Consider the following 18,251-nt stretch of genomic DNA (forward strand, 5'->3'; position numbering starts at 1 on the left):
CAGTAATTGGAATACTGTTTGGGTTTCTACCTAAATCTGTGTGCCCCAAATTGCAGTTCCTTAAACCCAAATAAATGCTTTGCCTCTTGAACTGTTTTCTTATCTTTAGGTTGATACCACCCAGGAATTAAGATTTGGGATAACATTAAATATAAATACATAAGATTTGGGATAAACATTAAATATAAAACCTGGACTTCAGGTGGATTACTTCCGGGAAACCCAGCTTCATCTTTGCTTTGGACAACTGCAATTCTGGAGTGAGAAAATAAATAGGAACATTGTCTAAGAAATGTTACAAGAAGGGGAACCTGGGTGGCTCTGTCAGTCAGTTTAGTTTCTGAATCTTGGTTTCCACTCAGGTCCAGGATCTCGTGGTCCTGAGATCAAGCCCCACATTGGGCTCAGTGCCTAGCCTGGAGTCTGCTAGAGATTCTCTCTCTCTACATCTCCTTCCTCTTCTGCTCCCCCCTCCCCACCAAATAAATAAATAAACAAATTTTTTTTTTTTTTTTTTTTAAAGAAGGGTTGTCCTATTCCACGACCCCTTACCATTTTTTAAGTGTTTCTTCTGGTCTTTTATTTTTACAACTCTATATAGCATGGTTATACTGCCATTTCTTGATTTTTTAATTTTTGACAATATCTACGAGAACTCCTCCTGCTACCAACATACTCTCTCAGTCTCTCTTTCTCTCCATTTCTTCAGCTCCAATGCTCCTGATATGACTGTGACATATTGCAGTTAAATCAGTATTTATTGTTTACACCATTACTATTATGTAAATGCTATTCATAGATGAACCACCTGGCACAATACAATTACTTTTTCCTTTTTTGCATTTATTCTTGCCCTCAAAGTTAATTGTCTTATTTTCATTTGCTTAGTTTCCTATGAATTTATCACCATTCCAGCCCCAAATGTCTAAAAATCTGTAAAAACATCAATTCCATATTCTTAAAGAAAGCTTTCTAAGAGATTTCAGCCCCCACCACCCCCCGCAGCACCCTGAGGGCCTACAGAGCTGAGCCTGTGATCTCCCATCCTCAGTGTCCTTGGCTCTTTGCTGACATGTGTTCCTTATGTCCTGGAAGCTGATGCCTCACTACTGAATTATTCTGCTGGTTTGGTACAGCCTTGTTCAAGGAGCTTTCTGAGAAAATGGATGTACTTGGATTCCATTCTTATGCTTAATAGATAATTTTTCTAGGTTTAAGGTCAGAAACAGTTTCCCTTCCAAATTTTATTATTTTTTATTTTTTAAAGATATTTCTTAATTATTATTTTTTTTAATTTGAGAGAGAAAGAGCACAAGCAGAGGGAGTGGCAGAGGGAAGGGAAGAAGCAGGCTCCCCATTGAGCAGGAAGCTGAGCATGGGGCTGGATCGCAGGACCCTGGGATCATGTCCTGAGCCAAAGGCAGCTGCTTAACTAACTGAGCTACCCTGGTGCCCCACTTCTGAATTTTAAAAGGTTGGCTCCATTGTTTTCAATTTTCAGTTTCACTATTGATAAGACCAGACATTTTTAGTCTTAATCTTTTGTATCTGATGAAATTTTACCTCTAAAAACATATTTCCCAGGATTGTGATATATCATAATGTCAGGCTTGATTTTTTTTTTTTTTAATCTATTTCCTTGAGTACTTTATCAGTCTTTTCAATTTGAAATTCACATCTCTTAATTTTGGGAAATTTCCTTGAAAATTTAAAAACAATATTCTACTCTCTTTTAAAGGGTTTTGCTCTTTCTGAAACTCTTATTTGAGTGTTAGGTCTCCTTTTGTTTTTTTTTAAGATTTTATTTATTTATTTATTTATTTGACAGACAGAGAGAGAGAGCACAGGTAGGCAGAGCGGCAAGCAGAGGCAGTGGAAGAAGCAGGCTCTCTGCTGAGCTGGGAGTCCAATGAGGGGCTCGATCCCATGGTCCTGGAATCATGACCTGAGCTGAAGACAGCTGCTTAACTGACTGAGCCACTCAGGTGCCTCGAGTATTAGATCTTCTGAACTGATCCTCTAATTTTCTTTTCTCTCCTAATATCCATATATTTGACTTTTTGTACCACATTCAGGGAAATTTCCTCACATTATCTTCCAACATATATTTAATTTCCATTTATTTAATTTTAATTTATCAGAGTTCTCTCTTGCCTCTAAAAAATAATATATTTTAATCAACATTCTATTCTTATTTCATGGATGCAACTTCTTCCCTTTTCTTCCTAGGGATACTATAAAAGTATAGGATAGAGATTCTATAATAGTGGTTGTATTATTAAGACTTTATTGTCCTGTGTGGTTTCTGTTTTCTTTGAGTAGCTTTTCCCCTATTGATTGGTTTTCATAGTTGTCTTTGATATAAAAGGTTTCCATCAGATATCTAGTCATTTTTGCTGTTGGTTCATATTTAAGGATGGACCACCAAAATAATGATTGGAATATCTGCATTTAGAATGATCAACAGTGGACTTTACAAAGTACAAAATGGAATGGGCAATTTCATAGGGAAACCTCTGATCTTATGGTTTATAGGTTTCTCTCTTCAGGCTGTTCAGATTCCTTGCTGAAGACTTTTTAATCTCCTGCCTGGAGTTATTAGCCTATCTTATAAATTTTAAGGCAACAGTAGGGATGAGGGTTAGGGAACTCATTGTTCAAGTATATAATGATTACTTAATGCCCCTGTTTTCAGAACTATACCCTTCTCTCCCTGCTTCATCTGTTCCAGATGGCTTGGGGCAAGCAAGTATTCTGTGTTATTTTCCTGAGAGGGTAAACTGCTGGACTTCTGCTGGTATCATCTAGCTCGCGTGTGTGCGTGTGCGTGCGTGCGTGTGTGGGCAGGAGCACATGCATACACATGTACTCTATTATGGTATATGGAAGGGATATCTGGTAATATAACCCTTGTTTGTTTGTTTCTTAAAGTAGGCTCCATGCTGAGCATGGAGCCCAAGGCAGGGCTTGAACTCACCACCTTAAATCAAGACCTGAGCTGAGATCAAGAGTGGGATGCTTAACCAGCTGAGCCACCCAAGTCACCTTAGATGGGCTTTTTACCAATCTTTTGTATTATCTTCTTTCATTTCCAAAACCATTTATTAGTTAAGTGATTCTGAGCATACTTTGAGCCAGATATTTTTCTATTATCAAATGAAAATATTTCTCATTTCATGTAAAAGTTTCTAGCACAGAGTAAACACACAGTACCCACACTTAGTAAATACCCGAATGTTGCTTAATTTAAATGTAAGTCTAATACAAAATGGTATTCATTGACATTGGATCCCTATAGTCACAAAATGCTCCATATGAGTATGTATTTTAATTATCTCTTTATTTTCTTAGGGACTTAATGTCAATAAAGTCTCCTCAAACTTAGGAAAGTAAAACAAAGTACTCTAGGCATGTATACATGAAGCCTTTCAAGAGTGTGTACATTTGAGAATTATTCCCATTATGCAATGAGTGTCTCCTATTGGCTCACACACCAGTCTCTTCAGTACCTGCAAGGCAAACTATTCTAAACATGTTATTTGCTTTCTATCATTCCAAGCTTACCAAAGTCCTTTTGGAGAGTTATAATACCCCTGTTATAATGAGTGCTTAAAAGTAACCTAAACCAGGAATATTTACTCTACAAATGCCGGTAAATTACTCTGCAAAGTTATGCATAGTTGAAGGTTTTTCTCCTCAAATTCATTAGAATAAATATAATTATATGATTAGCATGAAGTGGATGCCAAGAATGAACTTAAGAAATTTATGAGGTGGGCATCTGGGTGGCTCGGTGGGTTAAAGCCTCTGCCTTCAGCTCAGGTCATAATCCCAGGGTCCTGGGATGGAGCCCCACATTGGGCTCTCTGCTCAGCAGGGAGCCTGCTTCCTCCTCTCTCTCTGCCTGCCTCTCTGCCTACTTATGATCTCTGTCAAATAAATAAATAAAATCTTAAAAAAAAAAAAAAGAAAAGAAATTTATGAGGCAAAAGCATTCTGAGGGGTGGCTAGGAAATGCTGGCCTAATGTCTCAGCTCCACTGAAAAGTGTCCATATTTTATTACACACATTCATTTTAAAGCATTATATTAAACCTGCATTGATGGTCTTTTATGTACCAAACATGGAGCTGTTTGTTGATTTAAAGCAGAAAGTTGGATAAAAATGGGCTTAAAGTATATTCTAGGAGGTTCAACTTCCTACCATACCATGGCTTGTCACATGAAAATTCCTAGGGAAGGCAAGCAAATGGGCTAAGCTACACCCACCTCTCTGCACCACTTACAAATTTATATAAATCCCTAGAAATTATATAACTGGCACCAAGAAAGACCATTTAGTCTTCTTTGAAGTATTAACTGAGTCAAAATGATCCAACCATTGTGTTCAGAATTTACTAGTTAGAATGGAACCCTCATTTACTGAAGCCCCAAGATGGGGCTCAGGCAGGTTCCACATCTTGATTCTCCATGCCCTTCAGGGTTGTGCCTACATTTGATAGCTTCAGTCAAGACTTGTCTATAAATACTGTGCACTCCAGCCTCTACCATTCCTGAAATCTTGAAAAAAATATGGCAATTTGAGTTGTTAAACATGTAGCATATGCAGCTTGTTCGGTAAACTGGCCCGCGGCCCCTCAGGCTCCCTAAGTGAGAGGTCTGAGAAAGGACCTGCTGTGTCAAGTGTCAGAAAGATGATTGACTGACTGAGTGGATATGTGACACCATTTATTTCCCATTATCTAGCACAGAATATACTCCAAAAATATTTGGCAATGATGATGATGATCATTGGTGTTAGCTTGACCCAGGCCCTAGAAAGGTGATTTTTTTCTTTTTTAAGTGGGCTCTGTGTCCAACTAGAGCTCAGTGTAGGGCTTAAACTTCCGACCCTGAGATTAAGACCTGAGCTGAACATGTTGTGATAAGCACTGGGTGTTATATGCAACTGATGAATTGTTGAACACTACATCAGAAACTAACGATGTACTAACTAGTTAGCTAGCTAATTAAAAACTAATGATGTTAGCTAACTGAACATTAAAAAAAAAAAAAAAAGAGAGAGATCAGAGTTGAGATCAAGAGTCCCATGCTCAACCAACTGAGCCATCCAGGAACCACATAGATGATTTAATAAATACTTGAGAAGAAGAAAGTTTCCTTTCTAAGAAATGTAATGGAATAAAACCTATTTTCCTTGGAAAGAAATTGCCCTTTTGTTTTCATGTCACATTCTTTATTACTTAATGATTTACCTTAATATAACACTTTAAAAAATGTATGCGACCCAGAGAATTAAAGAACAGAAACCATGCTAGGAGGATAGAAATTATTCTAAGTTAATATGAACCACCTTTCCTTTCTGTTAGGAACATGAAGCTTGAAGGAGTACTCATTTCTGAGTCTTTTTGTTTTTCACCTTTGTTAAAGAATATCACAGCATTTACCTACATAATGAATGTGCTGCTACTTTTTTCTTTCACAATCCAAATGGTCCCCATTATCATTACAACTAATTAGAGAAGTGATTCTCTTATTGTTTTTAGTCCTGAGAAATGACTCTCCTATCCTATTAGTTCTCAGTTGTAGATGAACTACAAACCAAACATACCAAGATATACAACCTTCCATATTATATGCTACAATTTGTTTGCAGAAATCTATCTGCAGGGATTCCTGGGTGGCTCAGTCGGCTGAGCCTCTGCCTTTGACTCAGGCCATGATTGGGATTGAGTCCAGCATTAGGCTCCTTGCTTAGCGGGGAGCCTGCTTCTCCCTCTCCCTGCCATTCCCCTGCTTGTGCTCCCTCTCTCTCCCCCGTTACAAAATAAATTAAAAAAAAAAAAAAAAGGAAAGGGAAAAGAAGTCTATCTGGAGTTTTGAAAAAATCAGTTGACTAGAAATTTTCAGCACATTTTAAAAACTGCAAGTCATATACTATGTCAAAATTATTTTAATATGGTATATTTCTTATTATTTACAGTTAATTCAGGGCCAGTTTTTTCCACTTTGAAGAGTTGTAATAGTTAATAAAATCAAAGAAGAAGTTAGTCATTGTAAATGCATGAAAAAATTAAAGCCAGGTTGCTGGTTGAATGGTTAAATGATGAACATAGCAATGGGTTTAAGCCCCTTGGCCCACACAGCACTGGGCATGCAGGGGCAGGAGGAGATGAAAAAGGTACCTATTATCTCCTTCCCCATTTCTCTAATTTGCCCCACCTACTTCCTTGCAGGAACTCCCTGTTATCAGTACCTTGTTCACTTTCACTCTATTTCTCTTATGAATCAAATCCTCACTTCTCCTTCACAGAGAATAAACTCATTCTCCTTAAAAAACAAACAAACAAACAAACAAACAAACAAACAAAAAATAAAAAACTTAGAGCTCCCTGGGTGGCCCTGAGGTGTGTGCTGCTTGTCAATGCAAATATGACAGATTAAGAAAAACTTTCACAGGTTTGAGGATTTACAAAACATCTATCTGAAATGCTGTTGTCAACAATCTTTTTTCCATGAGTCAAGACAAATGTACAAATTAGATCAAATTAGACGAGCAGAGTGGAGTTAGTTCTGTATTTCACTTGAGCTTAACAGCTGGTTCTTCCTTCAGCTTCTGTCAGGTCTAGTTACCACCAGCTCTGAGAGTCGTCTCTAATTTACTGTCTACTTTCACATCAGAACAAGAGGTTAGGTAACATAGCTAATTGGAGTAAGATAAAAACATATGTAAAATACCAAGCAGTGAGTGTGGTTATACTTCAGTTCAGATCTAGTTTCTCTTGTTCACACAGTAAAAATAGCACCTAGTAAATCTCTCTCATGTAAGCTTAAGAGGGCTTATAGTTTAGAAGGCCTTGGTGTTTTTATTACCTTTCCAATTTAAAAACATCCTGGTATGATTTAGCACATTTCAACAAAAATGCATATTCTCAAACATTTTCTCTTCTTTCCTTCTACTTCAAAAGAAAAAAAAAAAAAAAGCTAAATTAAAGGAATTTTGGCCATGTCAATGTCAGGAAATGGAACCCAGGAGCCTAGGGAGTTACCTCACTTTAGGCTCACTAGAAAATTTGCTGGAAATCTCATTCTATTCCTCAACAAAACTTAAGTGCCCAGCCCGGAAAATCTCTAAATATCGAAGATCATTTTCGAATCTCATTAGGGATAACTCTCTCACCGCTCGCCTGTAGATGACAGTAATCTCATGGCTGCTTCTGTGGAAAAGGAACAGGCAGACAGAGTATAGGTCGAAGGGTTAGGGGTAGTGAGCAGACAGGAGTACAGTAAGACTGTAATCCCTTATACATGGAACAAGACAACTCCCCTTCCCATGAGTGTTTCTCTCCTGTGTATAGAAAAGGGAAGGGAACAAGATAAATATTTCTAAGAACTGGGTTGTTTTGTGCTGGTCTCAGCCTATGAATTGAGAGACCAAAAGAACCCCCAGACTGAAAACGTATTCTATCTAGGGAATCGGGAAACCGAAAGCTAACCAACTAGTTTCGCTTCTGTACGAACGCTTGCTTAACGTGCGCGCGGGCCCCCTAAACCAATCAGCTAACACCAAATATGCCTTTTTCAAACGTTCAAAATGTCAACCAATCGGCTCAGCCCCACCCAAAACTTGTTTGTACCTGTCTATAAAAACCCTGAACCTACCCAGCCCGGGACTTCTAAGTGTCACCAGTAACGAGTGAGTGGAGGTCCGGGTTCGAACCTGCAATAAACGACCCCTGCCACTTGGCTTTGACTCACGTCTCTGGTGGTCTTTTAAGGTGGGCTATTACTCATCCGGCATTGCATTTGGGGGCTCGTCCAGGATACCCCCCCTTTTCAAGCCCACCAGACAACTAGTCAACAGGTCGTTGGAAACCGATTGGTAAGAAAGCCGGCTTTGTTCCTGTGTTCTGTTTTTTGTGCTTTGTTCTTGTGTTCTGTTTTTGCGCGTTGTCCTTTCTGCGTTCTGTATCTGGGTTCGAGTCCTAGATCGAGGACTGGCAAATAAGCCCCTGGCGGACGTGCTATAGGACTGCCGGTGGGCCGACAGAGACGTCCCTTGTTGCCCAGCAGGGGCCTCTCAGGGATCGTGGGTTCGAGTCCCACCTCGGGGGCCATCAAAAGTGTAGTATGTCTCCATGTTGTGTTGTTAATTATGTGTTCCGTGTCCCTTGTGCCAGTTAACTAAGTTACAACAGTAGATGTGAAGCCTTTATTCTATTAAAGGGGAGGGTGTCCAACCTGTTTGAAGCTGAAGAGTGCCTGACTGTGCGAGTGTGCCTGTAGGCCCAACCGCTTCGGCTACAGAGTCTGAGTAGGCTGCACCCTGAGTCTCGCGGGGCGTCATATGGCATAACCGTCATCTACTCCACGGAGTAGCCTGGTGCGGGGTTTATACGGACAGACCTTAGCTAAGACGCTCCTAAGTTCCCGTGAGGGACGCAAGCAGGACAGCATCTGAGAGATCCCCCTCCCTTTGTCTGTGACTTCGTGCACGATGGGAGGGAAGAAAGACACTGGTATCTAAAAGTTGCATTCAGACTAAACCAGATTTAGTAACATGGGACTAAATGAATGTTATGTCTCCTAATGTTTTGTCTTAAACATTGCTGGTTCTCTAACGTTTGCCCCTCCAGGTTGGAGGAAACTTTTTCCCAAATTATTCGTGTCTCCTAACCTGTTTCACTTTCAGATTCACCCTGGCAGATGAAGGAGAAGAATTCCTACTCCTGCTGTTCGAGGATGGAACTCGCCTAGCCCCTACCTTCAGCCTTCCGAAGGCCATTATCCATCCCTTCGGGCTGACTGATCGGGAGCGCTCATCCTCACCCCGCCCTTTCGAATTCCTCACTTGCTCGGTCCTCTCGCAACACTTGCACCGGTGCCTCTGTTGCTTCCTTTCTATTCTAGGCGCCTTTCTCCTCGTTTTAACTATTTTCTTAATCTGGGAGCTACCTGGTCAAATGGGGCAAACCCAGAGTACCCCACTCTCCCTCCTCTTGGCTAATTTCAGGGACATTTGGGTGAGAGGCAATGACCTGAGCCTGGATATCCGGAGATCTAGACTCATCACTTTTTGCCGCTCCGAATGGCCAACCTACGGGGTGGGATGGCCCACTGAAGGCACCTTCTGTCTACCTGTAATCCTCAAGATCAAGGCCCAAGTTCTCCTACCTGGGAAAGAGGGACACCCAGACCAAGCCCCCTACATCCAGGACTGGCAAGATTTAGTGGAAAATCCCCCTCCCTGGTTGGCCCACTTCCTGTCCTCAGGAAGTTGCAAGATCCTTGCAGCCCGACCCACAGAATCCCCCAGACCTCGAAACCCGTCTGCGCCCCCTCCACCTGTCCTCCCTGATAGCCAAGACTTACTCAGTTTAGACCCACCCCCTTACCTACCTCCTCCCACAAGGCCCCAGGTTGCCCCCATGCCAATGGCCGCACCCCCTCTACCCCAGGCAGGAACGGAGGGTCGAGAGGCGGTGGCCGCAGCCCCTGTCCCCCACGGAGGGACCGACGGGCCTGCCGGGCACACTAGAGGGCGCTCTCAAAGGGAGAACCCTCCCTGCCCGCCGGACTCAACTGTTGCTTTACCCCTCCGGGAGACTGGCGCCCCCCCCGATGATACTGGCAATCCCCGACTCCAGTATTGGCCCTTTTCAACCAGTGATCTGTATAATTGGAAAACTTTTCAGATTTTCAGATAACCCGAAAGATCTTATAGCTCTCCTAGACAGCATCATGTTCACACACCAGCCCACCTGGGATGACTGCCAGCAGCTCTTGCGTATTCTGTTTTCCACCGAGGAAAGAGAGAGGATCCAGGTGGAGGCAAGAAAGCTGGTCCCCAAGGACGATGGCCGGCCAACGGTCAATCCAGACCTCATTAATGCGGGTTTCCCCTTGACCAGGCCTGACTGGGACTACAATGCGGCAGAAGGTAGGAGACGACTGCTCATTTATCACCAGACTCTAATGGCGGGTCTCAGGGCTGCTGTTCTCAAGCCCACCAATTTGACCAAAGTGTATGCAGTGATGCAAGGTAAGACAGAGAGCCCGGCAGCATTCCTAGAGAGATTGATGGAAGCCTTTAGACAGTACACCCCCATGGATCCCGAGGCCCCTGAGAATCAGGCAGCAGTAGTTATGTCCTTTGTAAACCAGGCAGCCCCTGACATTAAAAGAAAACTCCAAAAATTAGAGGATCTAGAAGGCAAGCAGGTTCAGGATCTGCTCCGCATAGCACAGCGGGTCTACAACAACCGGGACACCCCGGAGGATAAACAGCTTAAAGTGACAAAGGAGATGACCAAAGTCCAGGCTACCTTCTTCCAAAAGGAGTCAACCCCTCAAGGGGAATCCCAAATAGCCCGACAACCCAGACGTTCCCTAGATAAAGACCAATGCGCAAATTGCAGGGAAAAGGGACATTGGGCACGTGACTGCCCTAAAAGGAACCCTCCGTGGGCTAGGCCGCAACCATGGGAGCCAAAGCCCAACCCCATTCTGTTTACCCGGAACTCTGACTAGGGCGGACAGGGTTCGGATCCCCTCCCCGAGCCCAGGGTAACCCTACGAGTGGAGGGGAACCCCATACAGTTCCTGGTTGACACCAAAGCCCAACACTTGGTGTTGACCAAACCCCATGGAAAGATCTCGGATAAGTCCTCCTGGGCCCAGGGAGCCACTGGGACTAAAAAATACCCCTGGACCACTCAACGGACAGTGGACTTGGGCACAGGGAAAGTGACTCACCCTTTCCTGGTCATCCCTGATAGCCCCTGCTCCTTATTGGGGAGATACTTGCTCACCAAAATGGGAGCGCACGTTTACTTCCAACCCGGCAGTCCCATGGTGACCGACTCTCAGAACCTGCCATTATCGATACTTACAGTGCATTTGGAAGATGAGTATCGGCTCCACCAAACAGCACCCCCTCAGGAACAAAATATCAAGTCCTGGCTTCTCCGGTTCCCTGAAGCCTGGGCAGAAACAGGAGGTGTGGGACTAGCTAAGCACCGACCGGCCCTCTTTATAGAACTTAAACCTGGGGCTGACCCCGTCCAGGTCAAACAGTACCCCATGTCCACTGAGGCTAAATCGGGTATCACCCCTCACATCCATCGCCTCCTGAACTCAGGGGTGCTACGCCCCTGCCACTCGGCTTGGAACACACCCCTGCTGCCGGTACGTAAGCCCAACGGTGGGGACTACTGGCCTGTACAAGACCTGAGGGAAGTTAACAAGTGGGTTATGGACATACACCCTACTGTCCCTAACCCCTACACTTTCCTCAGTGCCCTGAGGCCTAACAAGAAATGGTACACTGTTCTCGACCTGAAGGATGCCTTTTTCAGTTTGCCCTTGGAACCCAAAAGCCAAGATCTCTTTGCGTTTGAATGGACAGACCCTGAGAAAGGCATAAATGGGCAGTTGACATGGACTTGAATCCGCAAGGATTCAAGAACTCGCCCACTCTGTTTGATGAAGCCCTCCACGAGGATCTAAGCCTGCCTTCAAGGAACCGAAAACCTCCTTCGGACACTTGGTGACCTAGGGTACCGGGCCTCAGCAAAGAAGGCCCAGATCTGCAAGCCTGAGGTAGTGTACCTGGGATACCTGCTAAGAGGGGACAAAGATGGCTCACCGATGCCTGCAAAGACACTGTGCTCCGCATCCCCCGACCTACCTCTCGTCACGCCAGGTAAGGGAGTTCCTGGGGACAGCAGGATACTGCCGACTATGGATACTGGGCTTCGCCGAGATGGCCAAGCCCCTGTACATAGCCTCCAAGAACCAGCAGAACTTTGAATGGACAGAGGAGGCAAAGCGAGCCTTCCAACAGATAAAGGAGGCCCTCCTCTCAGCACCGGCTCTGGGACTGCCAGACATTTCCAAACCGTTCCACTTATATGTGGATGAGCGTAATGGGGTGGCAAAGGCAGTATTGACCCAACACTTAGGTCCCTGGCCTAGACCCATAGCATATCTCTCAAAGAAATTAGACCCAGTGGCAGCAGGGTGGCCCCCTTGCCTTCGAATGATAGCGGCCACCGCCTTGATGGTGAAAGACGCCGATAAGTTGTCAATGGGTCAGGAATTACATGTGACCACCCCTCACGCTATTGAGGGCATCCTTAAACAACCTCCGGGCCCGTGGATGAGTAATGCTCGCATGGTCCACTACCAAGGACTGCTGCTAAACCCCCTGAGAATAACTTATACTCCCCCTCGGGCTCTAAACCCCGCATCATGGTTACCTGACCCGGACCTAGACACCCCCCTCCATGACTGCGCCGACATATTGGCCCAGGTTCATGGGCTGAGGGAAGACCTGCAGGACTACCCCCTGACGGATGCTGAGGTCGTTTGTTTCACTGATGGCAGCAGTTTCGTCCAAGAAGGACAGAGGCACGCAGGGGCCGCGGTCACATCTGAAACAGAAGTTATCTGGGCGGAAGCATTGCCTCCGGGCACCTCAGCACAGAAGGCTGAGTTAATCGCCCTGACCCAGGCCCTTAAGTTGGGGCAAGGCCTCCGGATGACTGTATACACAGACAGCCGATATGCCTTTGCCACGGCCCACATTCATGGAGCAATTTACAGGGAGAGGGGGCTACTCACCACCGAAGGGAAAGACATCAAAAACGGGGACGGAATTTTGGCCCTACTAACAGCCATCTGGGCCCCCAAGAAGCTAGCCATAGTACATTGCCCTGGCCATCAGAAACCAAACAATCCGGTCTCCTGGGGAAAAATTTTGCTGACCAGACTGCTCGCCAGATAGCCTACGGGAACATTCCAGTGCTACCCATACAGCTACCCAACCCAGGGCCCCGAGAACTGCCGCCTCGCCCCAAGTACTCTGAGGAAGACATCACCTGAATGAGTAAACTCCCGATGCCTCAGGTCAAGGATGGTTGGTGGCGGGATGCTAAGGACAACATCATCCTCCCCGAGGCCCTGGGACAGGCAGTCTTAGAGCGGATTCATCAAACGACCCATTTGGGCTCCAGAAGACTCCAGGACCTTATGAGGCAATCCAGGTTGATCATCAAAAACATCACCGAAAAAGCCGAAAGAATTGCCTCAGGTTGTATAGTCTGCCGGCTTCAGAACGCTTACCCACGCCCGCTGTGATCGGATCCCAAGAAAGAGGGACCCTGCCGGGGGCCTACTGGGAGATAGATTTTACAGAGGTAAAGCCTGGAAAATATGGCTATAAGTACTTACTGGTGTTTGTAGATACCTTTTCAGGATGGACTGAGGCTTTCCCAACCAAGCATGAAACAGCGCAGGTTGTAGCGAAGAAACTACTCGAGGATATTCTGCCCAGGTATGGCTTTCCTGTTATGATGGGATCAGATAATGGGCCAGCCTTCGTCTCTAAGGTAAGTCAGGGCCTGGTTTCCGTACTTGGGGTTAATCGGAAATTACATTGTGCATATAGACCCCAGAGCTCAGGACAGGTAGAGAGGATGAATAGAACCTTAAAAGAGACCCTTGCTAAATTGACCATGGAGACTGGCGCTAACTGGGTGGCTCTACTCCCCTACGCTCTGTATCGGGTACGCAACACCCGGTACAAACTGGGGCTCACACCATATGAAATCATGTATGGCAGGCCTCCTCCTATCATACCCAAACTCAAAACCGATCTCGTTGAGTAGGACCAGGATAACTCCCTCTTATTTTTCCTCCAAGCCCTGCAGCGTGTCCACAAAAGAATTTGGCCTAAACTGAAGGATTTATACGAGACAGGCCCGCCACCTGCATCTCACCAACACTGCCCTGGGGATTGGGTCCTCGTCAAGCGACACCGGCCTGAGACTCTTGAGCCTAGATGGAAAGGGCCTTACCAGATCATCCTGACCACCCCTACAGCTGTTAAAGTAGACAACATAGCCGCCTGGATCCACCACACTCAAGTCAAACCAGTCGACCCCCTGTCGGATCTCGTCGGGAAAACTAACCTGGACGCCAATTGGACGGTTGACCACAGTAAGGACAATCCCCTAAAGCTCACCCTGCGCCGAAACCCTCCCCCTCAGTAACCAACATGGGGAACCTACTCTCAGTTCTGATCTTATTATCATTGCCTTGGACCCCCATGACAAATTCCCCGGGCCCCAGCCACTCTAACCTGGCAAATCATTAATAGTGTAGGACTAACAGTTTGGAATATATCACACACTGCCACTCCCTACACATGGTGGCCTAACTTATATCCTGACATTTGTAAAATAGCCTTGGGGGCCCAAGCAAACTGGAACATAGCGGACCAGTGGGACCTCCAAAAGCCACCCACAATACCTGCCAGCGGAGGGTTACATGGTCACGCAATCTACGGTTGCGGAAATCCTCAATACAGATATAAGTTAAGAAAACTAACCTTCTGTGTATGTCCCAGTCCCGGGAACCTTCAACAGAGGGGAAGAACATATAAATGTGGGGGGGTGAGCGATTTCTACTGTTATAGTTGGGGTTGCGAAACCACTGGTGACACTTATTGGAAACCCACTTCTACCTGGGATTTTATAACTGTGAAAGCAAATTACTCCCATGTAGTATCAAACAGAGTTGGAGCCGAGAGTCCTTGCCAGAACAAATGGTGCAACCCACTAAAAATTTCCTTCACCAAAACAGGAAAAAAACAATTAAATTGGGTTAGGGGATACTCATGGGGCCTCAGATTCTTTAAAGAACACTACGACGACGGCCTAACATTCACTATAAAACTGTCCATAGACACCCCTAGAGCCGCAATAGGGCCCAACCCTATTCTCGCCCCACCAGTTGTCACACAGGGCCCCCGCAAGAGCCCCGCCACTCCCAGGGCAACCTCAACAGACCTCACCCCATACCTCAAAAATCAGACCATAACCACCATAAACCCTAAGCCAATGGACACCCGCACTCGTCTAACCCAACTGGTTCAGTATGCCTTTCAAGTCTTAAACAATACTAATCCTAACACTACAGAATCCTGCTGCTTGTGCTCTGATGTGTCCCCCCCTTTTTATGAGGGTCTGGCCATTTCTGGAAGCTATAATAGCTCCAACTCGGCCTCTGTGTGCCGGTAGTTGAGCCACAACCATTGCCTAACACTGGGCGGCCATAAGAGGAAAGGGAACCTGTATAGGGCTGGTCCCGCCGGCACATTCACACCTCTACAACCAGACTGTAACTGTAAATGCCATAAATGAATACCTAATACCACCCCGAGATGCCTGGTGGGCCTGCGCTACTGGAATTACCCCATGCATTCATCCATCAGCGCTGAACCGAACCAATGACTATTGTGTTCTGGTTCACCTTGTCCCTCGCCTAATCTACCACCCTTATGAGGACATGATCTCATACTGGGAGGGAGGATCACATAGAACTAAGAGGGAACCTGTGAGCCTGACCCTTGCGTTAATACTGGGCCTAGGGCTAGGAACTGCCAGGGTGGCTACCGGAGCCTCAGCCTTAATCTCACAACACCACCATTATCAAGGCTTACGAGAAGCCATTGATGCAGACATACAAGAGCTAGAATTATCCATCTCTAAACTTCAGGAGTCTGTCAGCTCATTATCAGAGGTAGTCCTTCAAAATAGACAGGGACTAGACCTCCTGTTCCTCCAACAAGGAGGAACGCCCTTAAGGAAGAACGTTGTTTCTATGTTGATCATTCAGGGATAGTTAAAGACTCGATGGCTAAGGTATGGGAAGGATTAGCAAAGCGGAAAAAGGAGCGTGAATTAGGACAAGGCTGGTTTCAGTCATGGTTTAACTCATCCCCTTGGCTGACTACCTTGATATCCTCCCTGCTAGGACCTCTCTGTATCTTACTCCTCTTACTGACTTTTAGCCCATGTATCTTAAATCGTCTGGTAGCCTTCGTCAATCAACGCCTCCAGACGGTACAAGTCATGCTCTTAAGACAGCAGTATCAGCCCCTAGACCTGCGCTACAACAACGATTATACTAATGACCACTAAGGACCCAAGACTGGCTCCTCAGGTACTTGAGAAAGGGGGGAATGAGAGACCAAAAGAAACCCCAGATTTAAAACGTATTCTATCTAGGGAATCGGGAAACCGAAAGCTAACCAGCTAGTTTCGCTTCTGTATGAATGCTTGCTAAACGCGTGCGTGGGCCCCCTAAACCAATCAGCTAACACCAAATATGCCTTTTTCAAATGTTCAAAATGTCAACCAATCGGCTCAGCCCCACCCAAAACTTGTTTGTACCGGTCTATAAAAACCCTGAACCTACCCAGCCCGGGACCTCTAAGCGTCACCGCTAACGAGTGAGTGGAGGTCCGGTTCGAACCTGAAATAAACGACCCTTGCCACTTGGCTTTGATTCACGTCTCTGGTGGTCTTCTAAGGTGGGCGTATTACTCATCCGGCATTGCAGAATAATGATGCCGCTGGCTAGAAAGCCTGGGGGCAATCACCTAGGCCCACTTCCTCTTTCGGAATCAACATTGTGTCTGGATCTTCTGGTTCTTATTATGATTATATGACCTCCTCAGCAGCAACTATGAGGAAACTTTAAAAGAAACAAAGTTTATTACTCACAAGTCCTAGAGGGTATATAGCACACCTGGGGCCACATGTTGAGGTCTTGGAGAGAGAGAGAGCACCTGGGTCTCTGTTTTTATTGTATTGAGGGTGGGAGCCTAGGGTTCCAACAGTTCACACTTTATTGGTGAATTTTAAACAGAAAAATGGGAATTAAAGTGTGGGAAGAAAAGAAAAGAATGTGGCCAAGTGACCGGTTATTAAAACCAACCAAGACCTCTCAAACAAAAGAGGAGTTGGAGTGGTAGGGAGTTTACCTGGCTCCTTATTTGGTCATGTAGCTGGCAGTGTTGTTTATTTGACACAGCCATCTTTGAAGTGAATGCCTCAGCAATCAAAAGCTTAAGTCAGGCACTTACATTACAGAAAATTAAAAATTGCTGCCAGGGCTTACCTTACAGGGGTACAAAGGAAAGGTGGTGCATTCCACACACACTATCCACCAACACTGACATGCTTGAGAAAAGAAGACAACTCAGTCAAGAGAAGGTTTGTGTTCCCCCCAAATTCCTTGTTGAAACCTAATCTCTATTGTGATGGTGTTATAGGGGAGCCCTTTGGGAATGATTAGTTCATGAGTGTGAAGCCCTCACATATTGGATTACTTCTTTTATAAAAGAGACCCCAGAGGACTCTCTTGCCTTTTCCACCATGTAAGTATATAAGAAGAAGTCAGCAGTCTAGAAACAAACTGAGGGTTTTGGAGGGGAGAAGGGTGGGACGTTGGGTGAGCCTGCTGGTGGGTATTAAGGAGGGCACATATTGCATGGAGCACTGGGTGTGATACATAAACAATGAATTTTGGAACACTGAAAATTAAATTAAATTAAATTAAATTAAATTAAATTAAATTTTTTTTAAAAAGTCAGCAGTCTACAACTCAGATGAGAGAGCTCCCCAGAACCTAAGCATGCTGGCACCCCAATAGTGGACTTCCAACCTCTAGAACTGTAAGGAATAAATTGTTGTGTAAGCTACTGGCTTATACTTTGTTTTAACAGCCCAAATGAACTAAAACAGGAGTCCAGTGAGAACTTTACTCTCGGGATAGAATATATTATGCTATTTTTCAAACTCTGTATACAACCTGGACTTGTAGTTTACAGAGCGGGAGATTTTTATCTGGGCAGAAAGAGAACAATACAATATTCAATATATGAAGAGTTTTGAGGGGAAAGTTCCCTATTAATGAGAATCATTTTTGAGGAGAGCGGACCAGTTGCAAAATAAACCACGAGGATGAAGTGACATTCTTTCATGAAGCCTGCTGTTTCTTGACCACCTGACTGACCCAAGGGTGTCCCCAGGCCATGGGTACCTTGCAGCTCCCCTCGTCCTTCAGGTTGGTCTTTCTTTCAACATCTCTAGATCAGTGCTCAGAATAGCCAACAAAAGTCAGATTTTAAAGACTTAGGCCTCAATCTAGTCTTGAAATTTAGCAAAAACAATTCTCTCTTATTGCTTTTGGAATCAAGTGATAGAGTATTATGCATACTGGAAGGGGAGATAATCAACCAGCCTTTCCCTACAGAGTATGTAGGTCCTGTGCTTTTCTTCAACACATGATTCTACCATGACCTAAAAAAAATTCTGAAAATTCTAGGCTGCCTAAGAAATTTCTATATACAAAAAACTAAATTAGACACAAGACATGTAGCCAGAAACTCCTGTAGTTCAT

At 44.9% G+C, this 18,251-nt stretch overlaps 2 protein-coding genes across 2 annotated transcripts; both read left to right on the plus strand.

The window, feature by feature from the left end:
* The first annotated feature begins 6,059 nt into the window (after positions 1 to 6,059).
* Positions 6,060 to 9,401, plus strand: LOC116858357. The gene is given in 5 exon segments (XM_032843116.1): positions 6,060 to 6,180; positions 7,778 to 7,881; positions 7,989 to 8,092; positions 8,692 to 9,245; positions 9,248 to 9,401. Coding segments are annotated over 5 exon segments (993 nt in total). The 3' UTR covers positions 9,358 to 9,401.
* Positions 9,402 to 9,427: 26 nt separating this feature from the next.
* LOC116858359 lies at positions 9,428 to 13,764 on the plus strand. Its single transcript, XM_032843117.1, is given in 9 exon segments — positions 9,428 to 9,645; positions 9,695 to 11,442; positions 11,445 to 11,508; positions 11,510 to 11,625; positions 11,628 to 11,689; positions 11,692 to 12,745; positions 12,748 to 13,134; positions 13,137 to 13,567; positions 13,704 to 13,764. Coding segments are annotated over 9 exon segments (4,119 nt in total). The 3' UTR covers positions 13,743 to 13,764.
* Positions 13,765 to 18,251: the final 4,487 nt, after the last annotated feature.

Source organism: Lontra canadensis, unplaced genomic scaffold, assembly GCF_010015895.1.
Source record: "Lontra canadensis isolate GAN:19392208 unplaced genomic scaffold, GSC_riverotter_1.0 scaffold135, whole genome shotgun sequence".
Taxonomy (NCBI): domain Eukaryota; kingdom Metazoa; phylum Chordata; class Mammalia; order Carnivora; family Mustelidae; genus Lontra; species Lontra canadensis.